This window comes from Nyctereutes procyonoides, unplaced genomic scaffold (assembly GCF_905146905.1).
Source record: "Nyctereutes procyonoides isolate TBG_1078 unplaced genomic scaffold, NYPRO_anot_genome, whole genome shotgun sequence".
NCBI classification, from domain to species: Eukaryota; Metazoa; Chordata; class Mammalia; order Carnivora; family Canidae; genus Nyctereutes; species Nyctereutes procyonoides.
In genome coordinates, this window is record NW_026575146.1 from 75,990,154 (window position 1) to 76,011,075 (window position 20,922).

General features: G+C 57.6%; 2 protein-coding genes across 2 annotated transcripts in view; one reads left to right on the forward strand and one right to left on the reverse strand.

Moving 5' to 3' along the window:
- The first annotated feature begins 253 nt into the window (after positions 1–253).
- On the forward strand, positions 254–4,288 carry SIX5 (SIX homeobox 5). The gene is made up of 3 exons (XM_055311038.1): positions 254–1,059; positions 1,931–2,733; positions 2,975–4,288. The coding sequence occupies exons 1-3, from the start codon at positions 254–256 to the stop codon at positions 3,592–3,594; spliced, it is 2,229 nt and encodes a 742-aa protein (XP_055167013.1). The 3' UTR covers positions 3,595–4,288.
- A 745-nt stretch (positions 4,289–5,033) lies between these two features.
- Positions 5,034–20,922, reverse strand: part of MEIOSIN (meiosis initiator) — a 29,501-nt gene continuing 13,612 nt past the window's right edge. The window contains exons 4-14 of the mRNA XM_055310244.1: positions 19,635–19,761; positions 14,151–14,262; positions 12,380–12,517; positions 11,253–11,492; positions 10,209–10,317; positions 9,274–9,374; positions 8,645–8,800; positions 7,068–7,309; positions 6,747–6,991; positions 5,814–5,903; positions 5,034–5,202 (exon numbers count right to left, since the gene is read on the reverse strand). Of these exons, the coding sequence (XP_055166219.1) occupies positions 5,034–5,202; positions 5,814–5,903; positions 6,747–6,991; positions 7,068–7,309; positions 8,645–8,800; positions 9,274–9,374; positions 10,209–10,317; positions 11,253–11,492; positions 12,380–12,517; positions 14,151–14,262; positions 19,635–19,761 (1,729 nt within the window). The remainder of the gene's footprint in view (positions 5,203–5,813; positions 5,904–6,746; positions 6,992–7,067; positions 7,310–8,644; positions 8,801–9,273; positions 9,375–10,208; positions 10,318–11,252; positions 11,493–12,379; positions 12,518–14,150; positions 14,263–19,634; positions 19,762–20,922) is intronic.

Consider the following 20,922-nt stretch of genomic DNA (forward strand, 5'->3'; position numbering starts at 1 on the left):
CTGAGGCGGAGGGAAAACAAAAGGAGAATCACGGAGAGACGGGGAGGGGGGCGGGCACTCACACAGACACCGGCACCGAGACCCAAGTGGAGAGCTGGGCCTTGCATTGCTGCTGGAGACGCGGGGTCGTCGGCGGGGGAGAAGATCGGGGAGCGCGAAGGGGAGGGCGGAGAGGGGGGACGGCGGGGGAGGGGGCTGGGGAAAGCCCGAGGGAGGAGGAGAAGGAGGGAGGAACTTCCCAAAGTTGCAAAACATGGCTACCTTGCCTGCGGAGCCGAGCGCGGGGCCGGCGGCCGGGGGGGAGGCGGTGGCGGCGGCGGCGACCGAAGAAGAGGAGGAGGAAGCGCGCCAGCTCCTGCAGACTTTGCAGGCGGCCGAGGGTGAGGCGGCGGCCGCGGCCGCGGCCGGGGCCGGGGCGGGCGAAGCGGCGGCGGGAGCGGAGGGCCCGGGATCCCCGGGCGTCCCCGGGTCGCCCCCCGAGGCCGCTGCCGAGCCGCCCACGGGCCTCCGCTTCTCGCCCGAGCAGGTGGCGTGCGTCTGCGAGGCGCTGCTACAGGCGGGCCACGCCGGCCGCTTGAGCCGCTTCCTGGGCGCGCTGCCCCCGGCCGAGCGCCTACGTGGCAGCGATCCGGTGCTGCGCGCCCGGGCCCTGGTGGCCTTCCAGCGGGGCGAGTACGCCGAGCTCTACCGGCTGCTCGAGAGCCGCCCCTTCCCCGCCGCCCACCACGCCTTTCTGCAGGACCTCTACCTGCGCGCGCGCTACCACGAGGCCGAGCGGGCCCGCGGCCGCGCGCTGGGCGCAGTGGACAAGTACCGTCTGCGCAAGAAGTTCCCGCTGCCCAAGACCATATGGGACGGCGAGGAGACCGTCTACTGCTTCAAGGAGCGCTCCCGCGCCGCGCTCAAGGCCTGCTATCGCGGCAACCGCTACCCTACGCCGGACGAGAAGCGCCGCCTGGCCACGCTCACCGGCCTCTCGCTCACGCAGGTCAGCAACTGGTTCAAGAACCGGCGACAGCGCGATCGGACCGGGGGCGGCGGCGGCGCGCCTTGCAAGAGGTGAGGGGACCCGGGCGGCGCAGGTCCCGCTTTCCCGGGGACGCGCTACCCACCAGCTACCCCCCCCATGCCCACCGCTGGAGTCCGCGCGCAGAGCTCCTGGGACACCTCCGGCTCACACCTTCGGGCGCCCCCCAGGGCGCGAGGGAGACGTGTGGACGGAGCGGGCGCGCGCCCCGGGCCCTCGCCCCGACCCCACCGCGCCTGTCGCGGAGGCCGGGAAACCTCTTCCCTCCGCTCCGCTCAGAGCTCCGTCCCCTGTCCCATCCGTGTTCGTGGCTGGGGCGGGGTGGGGGCCGGAGGCATTGAGAAAACGGGGGCCGGGGCCGGGCCCTTGCCCCCCACCCCGCGTGGGGGCTTCAGCCTTTCTGGGCCGCGGCTCTTCCTCACCCCCCAACCCCCCTCTGGGCCCAAACAGCGTGGTCCGTCGTCTGTCTTTGTTGTGAAACGTGAACCTTCCCCAGCTCCGGTTTCCCTGTAACCCAAGCCCTTCCCCTCCCACCCTGCGCGGCGGCCTCTCGCTCCCTTTTCTGACGCCCCGGGCGGGGGGGCTGGGGGAGGCACCGGGAACTGAGCGGGCGGCAGCCTCCGCACCCTCCCGGCCGGCGCTGGGCCGCTTTCAGCCCACCCCGGGGCGCCGGGCGGCCGAGGGGCCGGGCGAGGAGCCTCCCGGGGCGCCCGCTTTAGCTTTTATGAGCAGGATCAGTGCTCCACTGCAGAGGCTCCGACTTGGGTGGGGGAGTCTATGACCCCCTGAAGCCTTTGGCTGCCAAAGATTGGCCTGGGGAGGAGGTGGGGCGGCGGGGGGCTTGCTGGCCAGCGGGGAACCCCGGCGATCGGGGCCACAACTCACAGTCCTTTCTCTGGCCAGCGAGTCTGATGGGAACCCCACCACGGAGGACGAGTCCAGCCGCAGCCCCGAGGACCTGGACAGGGGGGTGGCTCCGGTGGCCGCGGAGGCCCCCGCCCAGGGCTCTCTATTCCTGGCCGGGGCCGCCCCGCCCGCGCCCTGCCCCGCCTCCTCGTCCATCCTGGTGAACGGGAGCTTCCTGGCGGCGGGCAGCTCCCCCGCCGTGCTCCTGAACGGGAGCCCCGTCATCATCAACAGCCTGGCCCTCGGGGAGGCCTCCAGCCTGGGCCCCCTGCTGCTGGCGGGCGGCAGTGGCGCCCCTCCGCCGCAGCCCGGTGCCCCGGGGGCCGGCGAGGGCAAGACCTCCCTGGTCCTGGACCCGCAGACCGGGGAGGTTCGACTAGAGGAGGCTCCGCCCGAGGCCCCCGAGACCAAGGAGGCCCAGGTGGCCGCTGCCGGGACGCCTGCAGAGGAGGCCGCGGGGCCGCTGCCCCAAGTGGTGCCTGGGCCCCCACCGGCTGCCACCTTCCCCCTGCCCCCGGGACCGGTGCCTTCTGTGGCTGCTCCCCAAGTGGTGCCGCTCTCTCCCCCGCCGGGGTACCCGGCAGGCCTGGGCCCCGCCTCCCCGCTGTTGAACCTGCCCCAGGTGGTGCCCACCTCTCAGGTGGTGACCCTGCCCCAGGCTGTGGGGCCGCTGCAGCTGTTAGCCGCCGGCCCGGGCAGCCCCGTGAAGGTGGCGGCCGCCGCGGGCCCTGCCAACGTGCACCTGATAAACTCCGGGGTGGGCGTGACGGCCCTGCAGCTTCCTTCGGCCGCTGCGCCAGGTACCTCTCACCTTGCCGGGCCTTGGGGTGGGTGCGGCCAGGGGCTTCTGGGAGGTGGGCAGCCCCTCCCTGGCACCACCTGAGTCAAGTGGTGGCAGGAGGCCCAGGCCCCACAGCCCCAGTGCCACCCACAGGGGGGCTCGGAGAGGCCTCTGGCTGGTCCCCCCCCCGCCCCCCCATGCCGCTCCCCAGAGCGTTGTCGTCTTCACCCCCACACCTGGCCTACCTCTCGTCCCCACAGGAAACTTTCTCCTGGCCAACCCGGTGTCCGGCAGCCCCATCGTGACGGGCGTGGCCGTCCAGCAGGGCAAGATCATCCTCACCGCCACCTTCCCCACGAGCATGCTGGTCTCCCAGGTCCTCCCGCCTGCCCCCAGCCTGGCCCTGCCCCTGAAGCCAGACGCGGCCATCTCGGTGCCCGAAGGAGCCCTCCCGGTGGCCCCCAGCCCCGCTCTCCCCGACGTCCACGCCCTCGGCCCGCTTTCTGCACAGCAGCCGCCACAGCCACCGCCCGGCCCCGCCACTGCCGCAGCAGCCACCAGCCTGCCCTTCGCGGATTCCTCGGCTCTCCTCCCGGGCTTCCCGGCACCGCCACCCGAAGGGCTCATGCTGTCGCCTGCGGCCATGCCCATCTGGCCGGCAGGGCTGGAACTGAGCGGCGGCACAGAAGGGCTGCTGGAAGCAGAGAAGGGGCTGGGGACGCAGGCCCCCCACACCGTGCTGAGGCTGCCAGACCCCGACCCCGAGGGGCTGCTCCTGGGGTCTGCGGCAGGGGGTGAGGCGGACGAGGGGCTGGAGGCCGAGCCGAAGGTTCTGACGCAGCTCCAGTCGGTGCCTGTGGAAGATTCCCTGGAACTGTGACCCCCGCCGGGCCTCCTCACCTCTCCTGACCATGGTGCTCAAGATCCAGGACGGCCCGGGAGGAGGGGGCCGCTCACACACAATAGCTGCGAGCTGAAGATGCCACACACTACGGTCCCAGATGCCCGGCTCCCCGGCCGCTGAACCTCTCCAAGCCCTGCAGGTGCCGGGGGACTCACCCCTGTCCACTCCTGCCTGGGGACACTGTCCTCGGGATCAGTGGCCTCCTCTGTTACAGCCCTCTCCTTGCTTTGTGCCCCGAGTGAATAGGGGAGGTTTGGGGGTCCTGACTCGGGGGCTATGCCCCCCTCAACCTGGTACTAGCTGTGAGCTGAAAGCCCTGCCACATGGCTGGATGGGCAACCCCCTTGAGCCCTCTCCCGTCACTCCTTTAAACACTATTAATAGCTCCACCACCGCTTGGAGCCGGAGGGCGGAGGCCAGACAGTCCTGTGCCGGAGCCTGACCGAGCCTCCCGGCTGGGCCCTTCCTGCTGCAAAGTGAGCAGGTGTGTGGGGAGGCCCGGCTGAGGCTCCTCCTGGACTAGAGCCCTCCCTACCACGTCCAGCCCCAGACCAAAGATCCCCCTCCCCCCTGGGGCACCCCTGACCCCGTGTCTAGTTTGTATCATAAATCTTTATTTTTCTAGGACATGTTATGCCTCCGTTTCAATTAAAATAAAGTTAACAGACAACTAGAATCTCCTGGGGTGTGGGTTACCTTCTAAAGCACTTGCCCAAAGGAGACACTGAACCCTAAGAAGGCCCACCTGAGATTGGGGCTTTCTGATGGCTGCTCCCTGACAGGGCCGGGGGCCGGAGGTCAGTTCTGTGCTGACCGCTTGAGAAGCTGCGGGTCCTGGGGCCTCTGGGGCCTGCAGAAGGGGCACCCCCGCACCTCCCAGGTTCTGAGGAAGCAGGGGACCAAAGGAGCCTGCCTGGTCTTTCTTGCTGGTAACAAGGGTTCCACTTTATTTTGTTGCGAACAATAAATAATCTATAAATAGAATAGGGGAGGGAGGAGTGGGGTGAAGTAAGAATGAACAGGGTTGAAATGGCTGGACTCGGGTGGGCGCAGCAAACCCCTTCTCTGAAATTTCACCTTGCTGCCTTTCCCGCAGGGCTCCCTTCCTGCCACCTCTGCGGCTCCCAGGATGCAGCCCAGGCTGGGGAGAGGCGGTGGGAAGGGCAGTGGACTAGGCAGGGTGAGTCCCAGCCACTCTAGCACCAGGCAAACGCACACAGTAACGGGCTCCAAGAATCCGCCCCTCTCAGCCGCCCAGGATCTGGCCAAGGGGACCTGCTCCAGGAGGGGTGAGGCCCCAGGAGGGACAACCTCTTCACAGGCTCCTGGTTGCAAACCAGAGCCACAGGAGCAGCAGGTCCAGGACCAGGGGGGTGGGGGGGTGGGGGGAGGAGGGGCGCAGTGGGGTCACCCTCTCAGTAGTGTTGAGGGGGCAGCTGAGAGGCCAGGTCTGGGGACCGGCGGGCCTTCTCGGCCAGCAGCTGGTAGAAGGGCTTGGGGGTCCCCCAGTCCTCGTCCTCACTGCTGGAGCTGTCCTGCTTCACGATCCGGTTGTGCTGGAGGCTGAACCTGCGAGCTTTGATGCTGGGGGCAAAAGGGGGGTGGATCGGGGGTCACTCCTTCCTTCTCCCCCGGGGTACCTAGCTCACCCCCCAGAACCTGGGCTGACGGGGAGGTGGCAAGGGCCTATTCCTTCCTTGGCCCCCTCAGGGCAACCCCTGGGCCTCCCAGTCCCTGTCTGTACAATGGGGCCAGAGCCCTCCCTGCCCCTGCTACAGGGCGATCTAGGGCTGTGTGCTTCAGGGCCCGTGAGAAAGGAGCAGGTGGCAGCTGTGCCACCGTGGACGGGAGAGGGTGGCAGGGAGGGGCCGGGAGGGAGGGCGGAGGGGTAGTGGCAGGGAAATGAGACCCAGCTTCCTGCTCTGAGACTCCCTGTGGCAAGAGGGGCCCGAGGGGTCCTGACTGAGGCCATTTGCCCTTCCAAGCTCCACCGCAGAGGTAGAGCACCTCCTCCCGCCGTCATCCCCACCCCACGGATTTCATAAGAGCTCTCAACACCCACATCTTCCACCCCAGTGAACTCCAACCTGTTTCCCACATCATGAGGCCCGAGGCTCTGAAAATCAGAGCAGGAGCGAGGAGCCCTGGAGGCCCCTTTGCTCTGCCACCCGCGCCTCTGGGCTGGGGCCCCTCACCAGTATGGTCTCCGCTCCTGCTGGGTCATCACCCGCCAGAGCTGGGCCAGCTCCTTGGTGGCAGCCGTGGATGCGGTCCCAGGACAGGCTCTGGGACAGGAGGGAGGGGGTGAGGAGAGGCCTGCAGGGCAGCCCAGTCTGGGCGAAGGCCAACGGTCTGACCGCAGGAGGCCCCCTGCCCTCTCGGGGCCTTGGCTTTCCCGCCTGAGAACCCGGGTCTCTTCTATCCACCGTGGCCTGAAGGAGCTCAGGGCACACCCCCTGGTGCTGAGGCGTCACAGGGGGCTGGATGAACTGGTGGTTGGGAAGGGGAAACTATGTCTCGGGGTCTGTAGGAGACCCGTATCCATGGCTCCGGGTGCCAGGCCCTGGACTTCCTGTCAGGGCACCAGCTCTTCGCTGGGCATCGAGAGGCCCCACCCAACCCCCACCCCACCTTCGGGGCTGGGTGCCTCATCTATCCAGTCAGCCCCTAGAACTTTGGCCAGAAACCTTAGAAACGAGGGGCTCTCCTCCCACCGGGTTGCTTGTTGGACATGACCTTAGGGTGACTCTTCCCCAACCCCACCCCACGTGCTTGAGAACAGAGGCGAGCCAGGAGAGCAGAATGGAGAGAGGAACGAAACTTCCAGAGGCATCGCATCATCTGAGCCCCAGGCCCAGGCCCACCGGGGGGCAGTCTACCTCTTCCCCTTCTTTCAGGCTGTGGTAGCACTTTTCTTAAGCCTGAGTTGGGTCTCGATGCTTACAATTCATAGGCTTTGACTGCAGCACCAGGACCAGGGGGCAGGGATGTGGCTGAGGAAGGGTCAGGGGGTCATGTCTGGAGGGGGGCAAACGTGCCAGATGACAGGAGCAACATGCTCTGGGGGAAGGGAGGGGTGGACAGTGCAGGTCAGGCCCCACCCAGGGCCCAAAAGGACCCCCACCCACCGGATGTACTGCTTCCGGTTCATCCTGCAGAACATGATGAAGCCATTGACACACTTTTTCTTCATCTGGGGTGGGCAGGGGGCTTTCTTGTTTTCCTTGGGCTTCGTCGGGCCCCTGCCTGCACGGCCCTTCTTGGCCTTCCTCCCAGCCGTGGGCAGGATTGTGGTCCGCCGGGTGGGGGTCCACGTGCAGTCTCCGTCTTCGTCACTGGAGGACGGCAGGCCCTCGGGGTCGGCCTGAGTGTCCTGGTGGGGGACAGGGAGGTGAGGGCAGGCCGGGGACGAGGAACCACCCCACCACTGCCATGGCGGCCCCCCTCACCTCCTGCTGCTTCCACCCCAACTCAGTGTCAGTGTCTTCAGAGCTGGAGCTGGATGGCACCTTGCTGTTCTCACTCAGTGACAGGTAGCAGTGGTCTAGCGACACTGAGGACTGGCACAGGCCATGGGGGTCGGGGGCATCTTCGGGGGCCTCCGAGGGCATCTCCTGCAGTGGAGGGGGGGCAACAGAGAAAGCCAGGGGGTGTGAGGCGAGACCAAGACATCCCTTCACATCCTCACTCACTGCTCTCCTAGGACGTAACATGAGCATTAGAACCAGCTCAAATTGAAGACCACCTCGTCCATATCACCCCTGACATTCAAGCAAATGTTCCCAGGTTCCCACTGTGGGTCAGAGAGGGGCTGGCTGGGGCTCAGGTGGTCGGCACCCCCGTTCTGGGGCTGGAACTCTTAACGCCGAGTCTGGCAGCCCCAATGCCCCAGGCAAGTCTTAACTTCTCTGAGCATCGAGATCACCTACAGAGTGGTGGTCACCACACAGGCTTGCAGGGCTGAGAAGCACCTAGCACAGTGCCTGGCGCTTACTAAGGGCTCTGCTAAGAGTGTCCACTCTGGTCTCTGGTGCAGATTCAGTTACTCGTCAGAGGAAGCAGTGGAGATGGAGGAAGAGTCATCTGGGGACCCGAGCTGGGGCAGACCTCTGCCAGCCAGGCGATGAGCCGCTGGGGAGAACGGCAGCTGGAGCTCACCCCTGGGGCCCAGTCGGGAGGCTCCTTCCAACCGAGGATTACTGAGCTTATTCTGTTTTCAGTTTCCTTATCTATAGACTGGGGTCACAGGAGACCCTGGCTCACAGTTATGTGAGGTCTTTTATGGGCAACTGGATTTTAGCTCTTATCCTGTGCCTGGTTCCTTCCAAGTTCCCGGCACAGAGTGGGGTGCCTGGGGGCCAGCAGGGACTGTTCAAAGGGAGGGCAGATGGGGGCACAGACGGTAGACATGTCTCCAGAAAGACGAGGAGAGGCGCGAGCAGATGGACAGTGAGAGGGTGGGGGAGGCGGCTGGCTGGTGGTGGAAATGGATGAGTCAGTGAAGCAGGAAAGCGATGTGCATGGAAAGAAGGATGGACATGTCTGTGGACGGATGCCTACCTTGTTCTGTAGCGCCTCAAGCATGCTGTCAGAAAGCGAAGGCATGGGATCTAGCCACACTTCTTCAAAGAGAGCTGTTGGGGAGGGAACGCAGGGTGCCAGCTGGAGTGGAAACACCTCCCTCCAGGCACCCAGGTTCCGTCCCGCCGTCCCATCCAGGATCTCCTGCTGTCCTTCTCTGGATCTCCTGTCTTAGGTCCAAATCCGGCTCACAGGCCAGGTCCCCTGGGGCACCTCCATGCTGAGCAGAGGGAGTAGGTCCCTGACGTGGGCTCCTGGAGGCTTCCCCTTGCTGAGGGGCTTCCAGGACCACTGCCCCACAAGGCCACGGGGTTCTGGAGGTGGGGCCTGGATGAGATGCACCCCGGGGTACCCAGGACTCCCGAGCCCAGGACGGCACACTTGGTGAGTATCACCATAAGTTTTCTGAATGGACCAAGTGTCGGGTCCAGCCCCAGATGCTCACCTTGGGTCAGGAACTCGGTGCCATCCTCCAGGATCTGTTCTGGCGGCAGTTTTCCTGGGGAGCTGAAGAGGGATGGGCTGAACCCTAGGATCTCGCTTGGGTGGCCTGTCACACTCCAGTTGGCAATCTGGGGAGGCCCCAAGTCCAGCAGGCTCCCTGGAAAGGAAACATCAGGATGTGTCAGAGATGACCCTCTCCCCCAGCACAGCAGCTGACTTTGGGGAGATGATGTTAGATGTCAGGGAAGGGTGACTCTGTCAATTGTTCATTTTGAGTGCTTCAGAGAGGAGATTAAGAGACACAATGCCTGGCGCTATGTCATGGATGACCAAAAAACAGCAACAACAACAAAAAAATCAGTATCTGGTGTGCCAAATCTGGATAGACTGATTATAGCTACCTGGAGCTCTGTGTTAAGAAAGATTCTGAGGCAGTGTCTGGGCTCCACAGAAGCAATGTGTGCAGGAGCACCTGCTGGCACAGACCAGCAGGTACACTTACATACCGCTATGCTCACCAGACGTCTAGACCCTGGCCCCCTCTCCTCCCACCACGGTACTGCTCAGAAGGAAGTGCCCAGGAAGGGCCCCACCCTAGCTGACAAGGAGGAGAGATGAAGTTTTGGTCACCATGGGGGCTGCCCTCCGGGGTCCAGGCAGGAAGCCAAGGGTCAGCATCTGGGGAGTCCTTGTCCAGCTCCTCACTGGAATCATAGAACACCAGCTTCTGCCTGCAAGAGGTGGAATTCAAGAGGTAGACCAGTACCCCTGGGCCAGGAGCTGCTGTGCAGCCTGGGTCGAGCCATGTCCCCCGGGGTGTTGCCCACTGTGCCATGAGATAGAGGTCCCTCTGTGCTGGCTGCTGGGGGGGTGCAGGGGGGCAGTCAGGAAGCTTAGTCAGCTGAGGCACCTGCCCTCAAGGGGCTCCAGGCCTGGGAGGAGAGGCAGCTGTCATCATGTGCTGCCACCTGGAGAGCAGGGCTGTGAGGGGCCGGGTGGGTTCCAGTTGGACAGAGGGGGTGTGGTCTGGGGGAGGACCACACTGTGGTCAACCTGAAGGGTGGTGGTTTTCTAGGTGGACAAGAGAAGCAGTCTCATCAGGAAGAGGAATCAGAGGGTGAAAAGCCCAGAGGGGCCAAGGCCATGGCTCCCGTGGAGGGTGAATATTCAGTGGTGTTAAGGGTAAGATTCATGGGAGACGGACGGGGAGGGGGCTGGCAAGAAGTTCTCAGATGCCAACTAAGATATTTGGGCTCTGCCCCATGGGCACTTGGGAGAGCTTAAAGCCATGAACTGTCATGACCGCCCCTCAGGCAGCTAGGGAGGACGAGCTGGAAGGGTGAGATCGGAGGCAGGGAGGCTGGCCAGGGGCTGCAGCTCTGCAAGGATGGCCCAGAAGCAAGGCTCTCCTTTGAGCCATTGCCGCCTGCATGAAGCCAGGCCCATGGTGCTCTCTCCACAGATGCCAGAGAGGTTGTAAATTGAGCTCATTTCTCACTACCCCTCAGCCATCCCAGACCAGACGCCTCAGCCTCCTCCACTCAGAGCCCTTGGGGTTCCCTTACCTGGGATGGGGCTGGGTCCTGTTGAGAAAATGGATCCTCTCGGCCCCTTGCTGGGCCTTGAAGGCACAATAGAGGCCATCACCCGGGCCACCGATTCTGCAACAGCAGCCTGTGGGGCAGGGGCCGGGGGCAAGTCGGGATGCTTACTCCTGTGCCTGGAACTAATCCCGGGAGTCACACATACAAGGGTGGAGAGGAGCTACCGTCTGGCACAGCCTCTGCCTCCCTCCTAAGACCTCAGGCTGCAGGGCCTCTGTGTGAGGCTACGGGGTGCCCCAAATGATCCCTTGGTTTCTGTAACCCCATGTCCCTCTCAGAAGCTGTGAGGAAGCCAAAGTCCTGCAGTGGAATAATGTCGATGAAGACGATGAGAGCAAACAAGCGGAGAGGGCTTCCCACGCCAGCTCGGTTTTAGGCGTTGCATAGACTATTCAGTAGCCCTTTGCTGCAGGGTACCATTATTAGACCCATCTGAGACACTGAGATACCAAGTAACTTGCCCTAGGTCATACGATCGGCAGAAGAGCTGAAAAGCCCTTCCTCCCCTGGTGGGTCAGGGGCCTCCTCTGGGCTCCCACGGCCTCCTCAGCAACCACAGGAAATCTGGGTCACCTTGGACTCCTTCATGGGACCGAGGCACCAGCTCTTGCACAGGGCCTGGTCCAGAGATGCTCAGGGTGAGCAGGTGGGGGACAGGATGGCTCGGGGCATCTGTTGCCTGCCAAGTGCCCCAGTCTCGCCTGGCGCTCTGCTGGGTGTCACCACACCCTTTCAAGATGGCCCAGGGATAGGAGTCACAAGAGCGACTGCCTGCCTTCCTCCGGTTCTGTGACCCACAGCCTTGCATGAGGGCCATGCTGATGCCGTCCTACCCTTCCGTCCACAATGGGGCCCGAAGGGAAGAAGACAATGGGAGAGAGGCCCAAGACAGCATCTCTCTTGTCCACCTCGGAATCCCCAGCTGCTGGACTGGGCTCGGAAGACAGCAGGTGCCTGACAGGTTGTGCATAAATGACTAAGTTAATGGTGAGGGAAGGGAGCAACCTGAGAAGTCACAGTGGATACTGTTCTCAGCCATGTCCAGCAACGTCAGCTGTCCTCCCTTTCTGTCACCTTGAGGCAGGGATGATGCAATTTTGGGGTGACAGCAGGAGCTGGCACATCTTGAAGGGGTGGCAGTCCCCACCGCATTTCTTCCTTGCTGCTCTGGAGATAGGGTCATCCATTTCTTGGGCTTGTCCAGGGCCAGAGAGCGGCGAGGGTTCTGGGCCCGGGTCTGGCGTTCTGGGGGAGCAGACAGACAAGTGTCAGAAGGGGCCCAGAACATGGCTTAGGTTGGGGGCGTCTTTGCTCTGGGCCCCACAGCCTCTTCCAAACTTTGTCTAGCCTGGTCACTCACCAGCCCTTCCCAGGTAAGCCTGGATCCTCAGTTAGAGGTCATCTCAACCGAAGCTCCCTTCCCCATCCACACGTTCAAATCACCTTACAAGCTCAGAGAAAATACTGATGCCCAGGCTCCACCCAAGGCCACTGAACCTGACTTTCTGAGTGTGAGGTTTAGGCATAGGCATTCTTTTTTTTTTTTTTTTAATTTTTAGGCATAGGCATTCTTTACAGTACCCTGGATGAGTCAAAGGAATATGTAGCCAAGACTGGAAATCATTGATTAGGTCACAACTCCCATTTTAAAGACAAGTCAACTGAGGCTTGCAGATGGGAAGGGACATGTGGTCCATTAGTAGCAAGACAGAGGTTGGCCTGAGGATGCTTGCTTTCCACACTCGGGTCTTTCCATCAGCCCATGCTCCCTGATGCCCTGGTCCAGGATGGATGACTGATTTTAAACACAGTTAAGTGCTAACAGCAGCTTACGATCACTGAGCATTGACTGTGTGCCTCTCTACTCAGCATTGCTCCAGGGGTGTGGATGCAGGCTCTTTAAGATCAGCCTGTGTCCACCCCCAGGAAGCAGAGGCTCAGAGAAGGAAACCAACCATGCCAGGCCCCAGAGCTAGTGAGATGAGGGGCCAGGAGCTGAACCAGGTAGGTCTCACTGTAAAGCACTGTTAGGGGGCTCTGGGTAGCTGACTGGGCCTCCCTGGAGTAAGACGGCTCTGGAAAAGGAGCTTTGCTCCCATGTGACCTGGCTTCCTGTCCAGCCTCACTTGTACCTGAAAACCCTGTCAGTTTCTTCTTCCGGGGTTTCCGGCAGGCTCCCTGAAGACGGGACTTCCGAGAGTGTGGGGAGCTTGAAGGGGTGGAGTGTCGCCCCCGCATTGGGCCTGAGGCCGAGTTCCGACCTGCACAGCCTGGAGAAAGAGTCAGGTCAGAAGTCCCCAAACTCATGCTGTCCCATCTCCTCCTTCCAGACCATGCTTCCCAATCCTGGGCAGAGGGCTGGACAGCTCTGGTCTCCAAGCTGACTTTACAAATGTGGAAACTGAGCTCCCAGGGGGAGACTGCACTGGTCTGAGGTTGCATGGCCAGGCAGCAGAGGTTACAGGGTGAAAATTCAGGTTCCCACAGGACCATTCTGGGTTGGCCAAGAAGGAAGATAGACTCAACACTTCCCAAATGCTTCCCCACCATCAGCATCCCAAACCAATTCCTCTTCCTACCTTCCACAGAGCAGTGAAAGCCACCCATCCTGGCTCACCCAGGGCCTCTCCATCAGGCCTCTCAATTCTCCCTCATTAACCTCGCCCAAAGGTATCACTTCTGTCCACAGCCTGACCCGCAGTGTAAGACCGCCCTGTCTCCTGTCCAGATCACTCCCAAAGGCCTTCCTACTGACCTCCCTTACTCTAATAACCAACAACCAATTAATACTCAATCCTGCTCACTAGATATCAGGCACCTCTTCCTAAAAAGAAAATAAATAAATAAAAAATAAATAAAAATCTGATCGTGGCTTTCCCCAGCTTTTAAAAGTCCACCAGTTTTTCTCATCTTGGTCTCCCTCCCTTAGCCAGGCACTCAAAGCCCTGCAGGGTCTGGTACCTGCCTCACCTCCCCTCACTCCCACCTATGGATTTGTCATGCCAGCGACAGCGACAGCACCCAGCACATCATGCAGCACCGGATGACCAACTTGTCACAGGCACCAGGTGACAGCACTTTCCATGGGTACTAACTCATTTAACCCTCACGACAAACACAGAAAGGAAGTACAGTGACCCTAGAACAAGCAGGGTTTAGGGGAGCTGAACCCCGTGCTGTGGAAAATCCCCCTCTAATTCTGACTCCTCCAAAATTTGACTATTAATAGCCTACTGTTGACCAGAATCCTTACCAATAACATAAACAGGTGATTAGCATATATTTAGTACATTATACGTGTTATATACTGTATTTGTACAATAAAGTAAGCTAGAGAAAAGTGAGTGTTAAAAAAAAACTCATAAGGAAAAAGGCTTTACAGGACTGTACTGACTGGATTTATCTAAACACATCTGTGTGTAAGTGGGCCTGTGCTGTTCAAACCTGGGTTGCTCAAGGGTTGGGTATACTAGTATTGGTTTCATTTTGCAGCTGAGCAAACTCAGGCACAGAGAAGTTAAGGTCACAAGACACGTGTTTGCAACAGGACCTGGTTCATGAGCCTGTACATATTGTCTTGATGCGACAGTCCCTCCAAGCACACCAACTGCCTGCCTGTCCCAGACATTCCACACACATCTTCTCGGGCTTGCATTCTGCTCACTGCTGCTCTGGTCTGCCAGGGCGCCCCCTGCTACTATTTGCACAGGCCCAGGTGCAAGGCCCCAGACACTCCTTCTCTGAGTTCACAGCATCTTGCACGTCTCTCTGACTTTGTCTGCTCTGCAAGGCTCTGGGATCCCTGGGGACCTGGGCTCATTCATCATGTAAGTCAGTTGTGTCCCTGACAGCCAGGACAGTGCTTGGTATGTAGCAGGCCTGGGCCATGGTGACTGCACTCACCCCCACGTCCGCCTTCTCCATTGGTGGTGTGGAATTTGAGCAAGGCCTTGGCCACATCGATGCTTCTCTGGAGGTACTGAATGTAATGCAGGACATGCAGCAGAATCTCCTTCTGCTCCCAAAAGAAAGACAGGATTGGGCACAAGAATGGGGGCCCAGGACAATGTGAGGCTGCTGGGGAGCCCACTCCCCACCCCAACAATTCCTCCATTGGCAGACATACTTTTATTCTGTTTAGACCTTGCTGTAGCTCAGGGAGGGATTTGTTATAGCTAAGGAAACTGAGGCTCAGAGTGGTGGTGTCATTTGCTAAGGTTAGAGAGGAAGGGGCAGAGCTAGGATCCGAACTCAGGCTGCCTGCCTCCTGGCCCAGTTTTTTCAATACATACTGTTTGGTTTACCAGCCCTGGCCCTTTGCACATGCTGTATTCTTTATCTGCAAAGCTGTCCCCTTCCCCCGCAGGCCTCCACCTCCCACACTGAGGACTTATCCTCCTCTGAGCCTTAGCACAGTGGTCTCCCCTTCCAGAAGCTTTCCCACCTCCCTGACCCCTCATACGCAGTCTTGGTCAGATGTCCCTCCTCAGCACTCTTGTAATGCCCTGGGCCTATTTTATAATTATCTGTTCATGCATTATTCTCTCTCATTGACTTTGAACTAGTTGAGGGTAGAGGCTGTAGCTAAGTGATTTCTGTATCCCTTGCTCACAGAATCAAGAGGTGGCTTAGCCAGTGATCGCTGAGGATTATCTCCTCGCTGGCACTGAGCACAATGCCTTCTGCCCACCAGGCATCACCCAGTCAGCCACCCAGTACTAAGTCAGTACCAGAGACACAAAGCTAAAAAAACTACTACCCACCGAGGGCCAGGTATGTAGGGGTGAACCAGAAATACTTTTGTTTGCCTTCATGGAATGTATAATCTATTTTTAAAAATATTTTATTTATTTATTCATGAGAGACACACACACACACACAGAGAGAGAGAGAGAGGCACAGACACAGGCAGAGGGAGAAGCAGGCTCCATGCAGGGAGCCTGATGTGGGACTTGATCTGGGGTCTCCAGGATCACACCCTGGGCTGAAGGCGGCGCTAAACCGCTGAGCCACCCGGGCTGCCCCTGGAATGTATAATCTAGTGAGGACACTGACCCTTAGTAAATTTGTAAGTCATACAAAATTATCAATGGTGTGATAAGCATTATGAATAAGAGTGTAACAAGAGATTCTGAAATTGGACTTGAGTGTCTGGAAAGACCTCCAGCATTTTTTAAAAAGATTTATATATGTTAGAGAGGGGGAAAGAGCAGAGGGAGAGAGAGGATCCAAGCAGTCTCTGCCCTGAGTGCAGAGCCCAACGTGTGGCTTGACGCGGGGCTCAATCTCACAACCCAGAGATCATGACCCTAAGACCACAACCCTGAGATCAAGCCTGAGCCGAAACCACAGAATTAGACACTTAACTGACTGTGCTACCCAGTGCCCAGGCCTTTAGCATTTAAACAGAGACCAGAAGAATGACAAGAATTAGCCTGGTGAAGAGGTGAGGGAAGAACACCAGTAAGCATTTCTTGGATTGAACTGGATCTATAGAACACCAATAAAACCGTTAGTAGCAATCTTCCAAACCCTAGATGAGGAAACATGGTGCCACAGAGGGAGAGGTGTGAAACTCTTCATAAGCTTGAATACTGATGGTCACTGAAACAATGTGACCTGACCCAAGGAAGGAAGCTATAATCTAACTAAGGAACATGGGCAGGAGACTGTCACTTTGTTTTTTTTTTAATTTTTATTTATTTATTTATGATAGTCACACAGAGAGAGAGAGAGAGAAAGAGAGAGGCAGAGACACAGGCAGAGGGAGAAGCAGGCTCCATGCACCGGGAGCCTGACGTGGGACTCTATCCCAGGTCTCCAGGATCGTGCCCTGGGCCAAAGGCAGGCGCCAAACCGCTGCGCCACCCAGGGATCCCGAGACGGTCACTTTGGAAGGACCTGGATCCAATCTGCCACTTCCTGGCTGTGTATCGGGAGCAGACCATTTTAGCTTTATGAGCCTCAGTTTTCTCATCTGTGCAATGGGAATGAGAATATTTCTTGAGGCTCAGACAATTATTGTTAGGACTGAATAAATTAGCTTGTGTGAAATCGCCCAGCACAGAGCCTGATACACTAGTTGCCTAATAAATACTTCATTGATGATGGAATGAGAATACTTTCATCAGGTTCTCAAAGGATTAAATGAGAACTTTTTCTAACTTTGAAAACCGGACCACAGGATTTTCAAGAGCAGACAGACATTTTATCTCCAACATCAGGCTTGGCACATCATTGGCACGCACTAAAGCTGAAGTGTCTATAATCTGTAAAGTAATATCAAATGTTTTTTTCAAACACTATTATTAATAATATAAAGGTTTTATGCAGAACGTAATTGGATTCAGTATATTCCAATTAGAGATCAGTAATTGATGCTTCAGGAAGGTTAGCCTGTGGGCCACAGCAAGGTTTCAGATCCCAGAGACCTTCTGAAGGGAAGATCGATGGGTCCTATAAGTATCTCAGTTGAAGGAATTCACTCTTGCTCATTCATTCATTCAACCAACACCTACTGAGTGTTGAGTAACCAAGCAGATGAGGATGTGCACCTTTGGAATGACACACATGTGACTCTGCCATTAACGAGCTGTGTCCTCTGGGCAACATGACCCCTCTGCGCATCAGTGTCCTCACACTGGAATATGAGCACACCCAGATGCACCTCTCAAGCCTTGGGGTGGGGAGGTTAAATGAGAAAAATGTATATAAAATGCTTGGCACTCAGGATCTGACACCTAGAACCCTCAGTAAATTGGGAGAAGTTGTAGTTGTTGTCTGCTCTGTGCTGGCCCCACAGATGCTAGGGATAGAGATGTTTCCAGTATGGCAGTATGGTCCTTACCCCTCACAAAACCCCTCATCTCAAGGGGTCAGAGGTAGGGCACCTGGGTGGCTCAGTGGTTGAAGGTCTGCCTTTGGCTCGGGTTGTGATCCCAGAGTCCTGGGATCGAGTCCCACATCAGGCTTCCTGCAGGGAGCCTGCTTCTCCCTCTGCCTATGTCTCGGCCTCTCTTTCTCTGTGTCTCTTAGGAATAAATAAAATATATATATAAAAAAATAAAGGGGGGATCCCTGGGTGGAGCAGCGGTTTAGCACCTGCCTTTGGCCCAGGGCACAATCCTGGAGACCCGGGATCGAATCCCACATCGGGCTCCCGGTGCATGGAGCCTGCTTCTCCCTCTGCCTGTGTCTTTGCCTCTCTCTCTCTCTCTGTGTGACTATCATAAATAAAATAATAAATAAATAAATAAATAAATAAATAAATAAATAAATAAATAAATGGATCAGAGGTAAAGAAACAGTCACAGGATTGTGCCGAGGGCTTTGATGGTCAGAGGGAGAAGAACTCCCAGGACCATATGGGGCAGGAGCCCACTTCATCAGTCAGGATGGTGAGGAAGGATGACACAGACCTAAGCCGTACCCTAAAACACAAACATAGGAAAGGCAACACATAACAGCTCAATCCATTCATTGAGCGTCAGGCTGAGCATGTCGCATAGCCTTGGCACAGGTTGTGGTGACATGCTTCAGGCAGACGGGTACATGGGGAGGCTGGGGAGTGACCAGGACACAGGTTATATTTGGAACAGGAGTCTCAGGATGGAGCCTAAGAAAGGATGATGGTGGAGAGGAAGAGGGATCATTGAGACATCAGAGGATTGATGGTGATGAAAGCAGCCTGAAGCCTGGGGAGAAGTTCATGAGGTGGTCATTTGGTCAGTGATGAAATGTCACCCATCACCTGAGTCGACTGTCACTCCTTTGGGGCGGGGACTGTGACCCAGTCATCTCTGCCCCCCCCCCAGAGTTTATTATAGTACCTATGCACACCACATACACAGATGTTTGAGGACAGAGGAAGAAATTCCTCAAGCATTTCTGAGCACCGTGGTGGTCTGCTTAATGTCTGTCCCCGAGCACGTCCATGTCCTAGACCCCAGAGGCCTGTGAGTATGCTGCCGAATATAACAAAGGGGACATAGCAGATGTGACTGAGTAAGGATCCTGAGATGGGGAGATTGTTCTGGATTAACCGACTGGGCCCAGTGTGGTCCCAGGGGTCCTGACAAGCAAGAGGCCGGAGGCCGAAGGCAGAGAAGAGGTGAAGTGAGGATGGAGGCGGAAGAAGAGCAGGAGACAGCTTGGAAGATGTTATGCTGCTGGCTCTGAAGGGGCCGTGAGCCAAAGAACACAGGCGGCTTCTAGAAGTTGGCAAAGGGAAAGGAAACGGATGCTCCCTGGGAGCCTTAGAGAAGGACCAACTCTGCTGACACCCTGACTTTAGACCTGCGTGGCTTATTTGGGGCCTCTGCCCTCTAAACCAGGCGAGAACAAATTTGCGTTGTTTCGAGCCACTGAGTATGTGCCACTTTGTTAGAGCAGCTACGGAAAGCTATGGTACAGGCTGACCACCATGAGACATGTAGGAGGGAGAATCAACACAACCTGGTGGTGACCCATGGAGGGGGCACCAAGGAGGTTAGGGTGGGGGTCTGGCATTGTTCCCCAAACACCCACTCTCTTGAGCCTTTCGGAAGGCAGGTAGCCCATTCTAGGTGGGAGTCAGTTATTCTTAAGTTCGAATCCTAATTGTCCTGACCACATTCTGAGTTCCCGGAGGATGAGGAGCCGGTCGCAGGTTCCTTTGGCTCCCCTCGTTGCAACCAAAACTTTCGGCTTCTGACCTCCAACAGCCTTTCCAGAAATGATGATGAGTGAGTGAATATGTGACGGAATGAGAGGAACTATGGCAAGAAAACACGGCACCAAGGCTTCAAGATCTCTGAATCCCTTTATACAGTGTTCCCACTGGCGGCAGCTCAGCACAGTATAACATTTCCCCAGCAGCCACTGGGGACATACAGAGTGGCTTTATCTCTTGTTACCTCGTGGAGGTGATGCCCCCAGGACACAGGATTAGGGACCTAGTGAGGGAATTGACATTTCTTTGAGGACCGTCATGGCTCATATGTCATTTTGGCCTCAAAATATCTGTGGGTAGTAGGTTTGTCTTCGTTTTGACTGAGAAACGTGATGCTTGAGAGGCTGATAGGCTGAGGGCCCTGCCCAGAGTCCGGCCGTTTCGGGCCATCGGGCTCGAACCCAGGGCTGTTTGACTCCCAAAGTGATGGCCCTTACCCCATGGTTTGCAGATCTTCCCTCTCCCACTTGCCCCTGCATCCTTTGCAAGAAAGGATCTTGAAGGCTCCTATTGGTGGGACCGCAGAAATGCCCACTCTGGGCAGGACCATGCCCATCTCAGCGTTGTCATTGAGAGGGTCTGCATCGGGGCCCCGGAGAAGGGAGGGTAAGCTGGGTACTGATATTTGCAGACCTGCTCCCCTCACCCTCCCGCCTCCTCTCCTTCAATCCCCGTACCTTGGTGAGCTTCTTAATACCCGTCTTCAGGGCTACAGGCAGCAGCAATGCCAGCTCATGCAGTTTGCTGGTGTGGTTTTTCCTCTGCCTCCGGGTTTGGGCCGAGAGCTGGTTTTGGTGAGGACATCTGAAACAGAAACTGGCCCCTGATTCCCAAACCACCGGCCTTAATGTTCCTCATCTCAGAGAGGCTCCCCGTCCCCAGGCCCCCAGACAGAATCCTGGGAATCGTAGGTCTCATCAAATCTTGCCCATTCCCCTCCCAATCCCTTCTCTCCTACCCCTGCCCCAGGTCACATGTGGACATCCCCCTAGCTCTCCCAGCCTCCTCCCTGGCCTCCTCCAATCCAGCCTGTTTACTAGACCCAGGGTGATCTCTGAAGCTGCAGATCTGGCCACAGTTTTCTCATCTGTGCAATAGGAATGAGGATATTCCTTAAGGCTCAGAGGATTATCAACAGGACTGTGTGTGTGAAATCGCCCAGCACATAGCCTGATACTCTAGTTACCTAATAAGTGCTCCGAACCTCTTGATACCATCCTATTATTAAGGACCAAGTGTAAACTCAACATGGCTTATAATGCCCCCCCAGACCTGGCTCTGCTGACCATACTCGTCTCATCTTTTACTTTCTTTGGTTCTCTCAAATCAACTGGCTCTGACTCCACTGGACAGATGAGGTACCACTGCTAAGGGCCCTCAGCCCCATGCTCATACATTTCTCTGAGAGCTGGGGAAGGGGTGTGGACCACTGTATCTCTAGCATCCAGAACAGGGTCTGGTACACTGTGGGAACTCACTGAATATTTGCTAAATAAATAAAAAGGGTATGACAGAAGTTGACTCCTGGGCTAATGCAAAACTTCCAGGATCTAATCCCTGAATTCATAATTTATAATATACCTCCCCACATACACCTCTACCTCTCTCTTGACAGATGGGGACACAAAGACATTGGAGTCTCTCTCCCAAATTACAGGCCACTGCCACTACTCACATGACTCCTTTGGGAATGCCCAGACATCCCCATCTCCACCAGTCCCTGTGTCACCTTCCCTCAGGGCTCTGTTCAATTGCCACCTGTCCCAGGAAACCTCTGGCAACCTCCCTCACCCTCCTCTCCTGTTCTGAATATCCATAACACTTTGTCACCTGCGGCCTGGCCACGCCCAAAATACTCTATTGATTATCCACGGGTGTTTAGTTCCTACTCACACCCACAACCTGGCACCTCTTCTTTGCCAGACCCTGGGTTGGACCCCATGGAAGGAGAGAGAAATCATTGTC